General features: G+C 42.1%; 2 protein-coding genes across 2 annotated transcripts in view; both read right to left on the bottom strand.

Annotated features, from left to right (window-relative positions):
• The window catches only part of xkr4 (XK related 4), a 24,192-nt gene that overhangs the window by 10,189 nt on the left and 11,718 nt on the right, over positions 1–2,285 (bottom strand). The window lies entirely within an intron of this gene.
• Positions 152–964, bottom strand: LOC118334572 (trimethylguanosine synthase-like). The gene is made up of 2 exons (XM_035670510.1): positions 552–964; positions 152–404 (listed from the first exon to the last, which is right to left on the bottom strand). Exons 1-2 carry the CDS (start codon positions 880–882, stop codon positions 160–162), a joined length of 576 nt encoding a protein of 191 aa, XP_035526403.1. The 5' UTR covers positions 883–964; the 3' UTR covers positions 152–159.

The following is a 2,285-nucleotide window of genomic DNA, read 5'->3' as shown; positions in this document are numbered from 1 at the left end:
TAAAGCCGCTTTCTTAGTGGTCAGGAAGGACTAGAAAGGCCCCGAGCCAGATGGAGGCGATATACAAGTACAGGTCCACTAAGTAACAAAAGTAAATGGAATATTACTTCCACTGTCTGTCCATTCTTCACTCATTCATCTGCTTCAACCGCATGAGAATTATCCAGAACTGGATCTGATACAGACTTCCACAACACATTTATAGGCATGCATGTAGAGTGCAGACTGACCTCGGTCTAGCCTGATCCCTTCATCGAAGCGAGAGAAGAGTCTGTAGCGTTGAGCCCAGTATTTAGCCAGCTCCGGTTTAGCTGCCATCTCTGCTGGGACCTGCTGCTTCCTCCCTCGCTTCTTCTTCTTCTTCTTCTTCTTCTTTGGCTTCTGTCCATCTTTCGTTCTCAACTCTACCCCGAGACACACACACACACACACACACACAAACACAAACACACACATAATCTTCATGATTAGACTGCACCAGAGTTCACCAGGATTGCCTTATTTTTCGACAAACAATGCCATCAAAATTTTTTGACAGATGCTATGCTCACCACTGTTGCCTTCAGGTGCATCAGACAGGAGGAAATCAGGAATTTCTAGAAATTTGAACTGTCTATCGGGCTGCTCCTTCTCCTCCTCCTCCTCCTCCTCCTCTTCTTTCTTCTCCCTCTCACTATCCACAGTCCCAGCAGGAGAGCTGAAGGAGGCACCAGGCTGACTACACTTCCTCCTCTCTGCGTCTAAACTGCACAGAGAATTAGAACTCTCTTCTTCTACAACATCTGTACTTCTTTCCTTAGCACTCTTCATATTCCTCCTCTTCTCCTTTACTCCCAAAAATGGAGGCTTGGTCTCTGGTTCGTGCTTGCTTCCTCCGTCCATCTCACACCGGTCACATCGACTCACCTGTGTCTCACTCTGGTGCCTTTCAAGGAACTTCTGGACCTGTGAAACAAACAGTCTGGATTTAAAGGTTAAATATATATGAGACCTTAAACATTAATACAGCAGCAAACAACACAAAGAGAATGATATCTGTGTGCATTGTTCTGAGCTGCTCTGTTCATTTCTCATCCTGCCGGTCTGGTGTTGTGTCATCTGAGTCAGATTTATTTCCACCAATCCAGAGTTGGTGATTGTTGGAACAGTGGAAAGACTAGCAAAGACGGTTTTGGTGAGTGTTTCGTGTTTCTGTCCACACTTTGTTACAATGTTAAGCAAGGTAAAACCGCTTGTCAATGGAGTCTGGTGGCAAGTGATATTACTGCTGTTTCTGGTCAAACCAAAGGTCTGTCTCTTTTCAGTAAAGTTGTCAGACACTCAGAATAACAATCTGAGTCTGTAAGTGGCAAAAACAACAACTTTTAGTGGATGGATTTTTGTATGCGCATTTGTCCCCCAAGGATTAGCTTACATCACATGGCAGCCATAGCAGCCTGTTTCACTGCTATTTTCTCATCTAACTCTGTGAATTAAGGATTTATTTCAACCAAACCAGAGTTGGTGATTTGTGGAAAGAGTGTGGAAAGATTAGCAAAGACAGTGGCGAGTTAGATTACGTTTCTGTCCAGTTTGAAGTGTGTTTTACTATTACCTGCTAGGTAAAATTACTGGTTTCGCGAATTGGAGTCTGGTCAGCTGTAGCACCTATTGTTTTGGTCTGAGATCCTGGCGATTTAGTGAGACAATTGACAATCCATAAGAATGGTTTAACCTATTCCATGCTACCATCCTTTTCCTGTACTGTCTTTACAAGGCCAAGCCAATTTTGAGAGAAAAGTATTGCATGGTTGTAGCCAATTGGTAAAGTATGTGTTACCAATATTCATGTAAGAATCTGTCACATAAAGACATCCAACAGATGCTTCCTTTCACAAAAGCGAATATTATTTACCCCTGTGGAAATATTTGTTTTTAATGGACAAGGAGTCAAACCAACATTATGGGAAAAAATGACAGATGGAAAAAGACAAACAGATTCATATGGGAGCCCATGTCTGCCAATGTAGTGAAAAAAAGGATTCTTTTAGTCATATAATGATATACCTTCTCAAAATATTATATTATAAGTCAATATTTTGAGAAACTTTCTTATTATAATGACTCACAGAATCATTTTTTCCCCCTTCACATTAGTAGAAATTGGCTTCCATAGATTCAAGAGTTAGAGTACAAGCAGATACTGGAGGAACACTGGTTTATGGGTTAGGGTTAGGGTTATGATGACATGGAATGGCGCCGGCGACAACGGCAGCCTGTCATGGCAGCTCCTATCATTGTTGTAG

The sequence above is a fragment of the Morone saxatilis genome, unplaced genomic scaffold (assembly GCF_004916995.1).
Source record: "Morone saxatilis isolate NCDOM2014 unplaced genomic scaffold, NCSU_SB_2.0 Contig23, whole genome shotgun sequence".
NCBI lineage: Eukaryota > Metazoa > Chordata > Actinopteri > Moronidae > Morone > Morone saxatilis.
This window is presented reverse-complemented; position numbering and strand designations above follow the sequence as displayed.

Excerpts from the sequence above, each read along its gene's own strand:
- LOC118334572 (XM_035670510.1), bottom strand. The coding sequence starts at position 882 with ATGGACGGAGGAAGCAAGCACGAACCAGAGACCAAGCCTCCATTTTTG. Across the intron at positions 405-551 it reads TGCACCTGAAGGCAACAGTG|AGTTGAGAACGAAAGATGGA; the intron begins GTGAGCATAGCA and ends GTCTCGGGGTAG.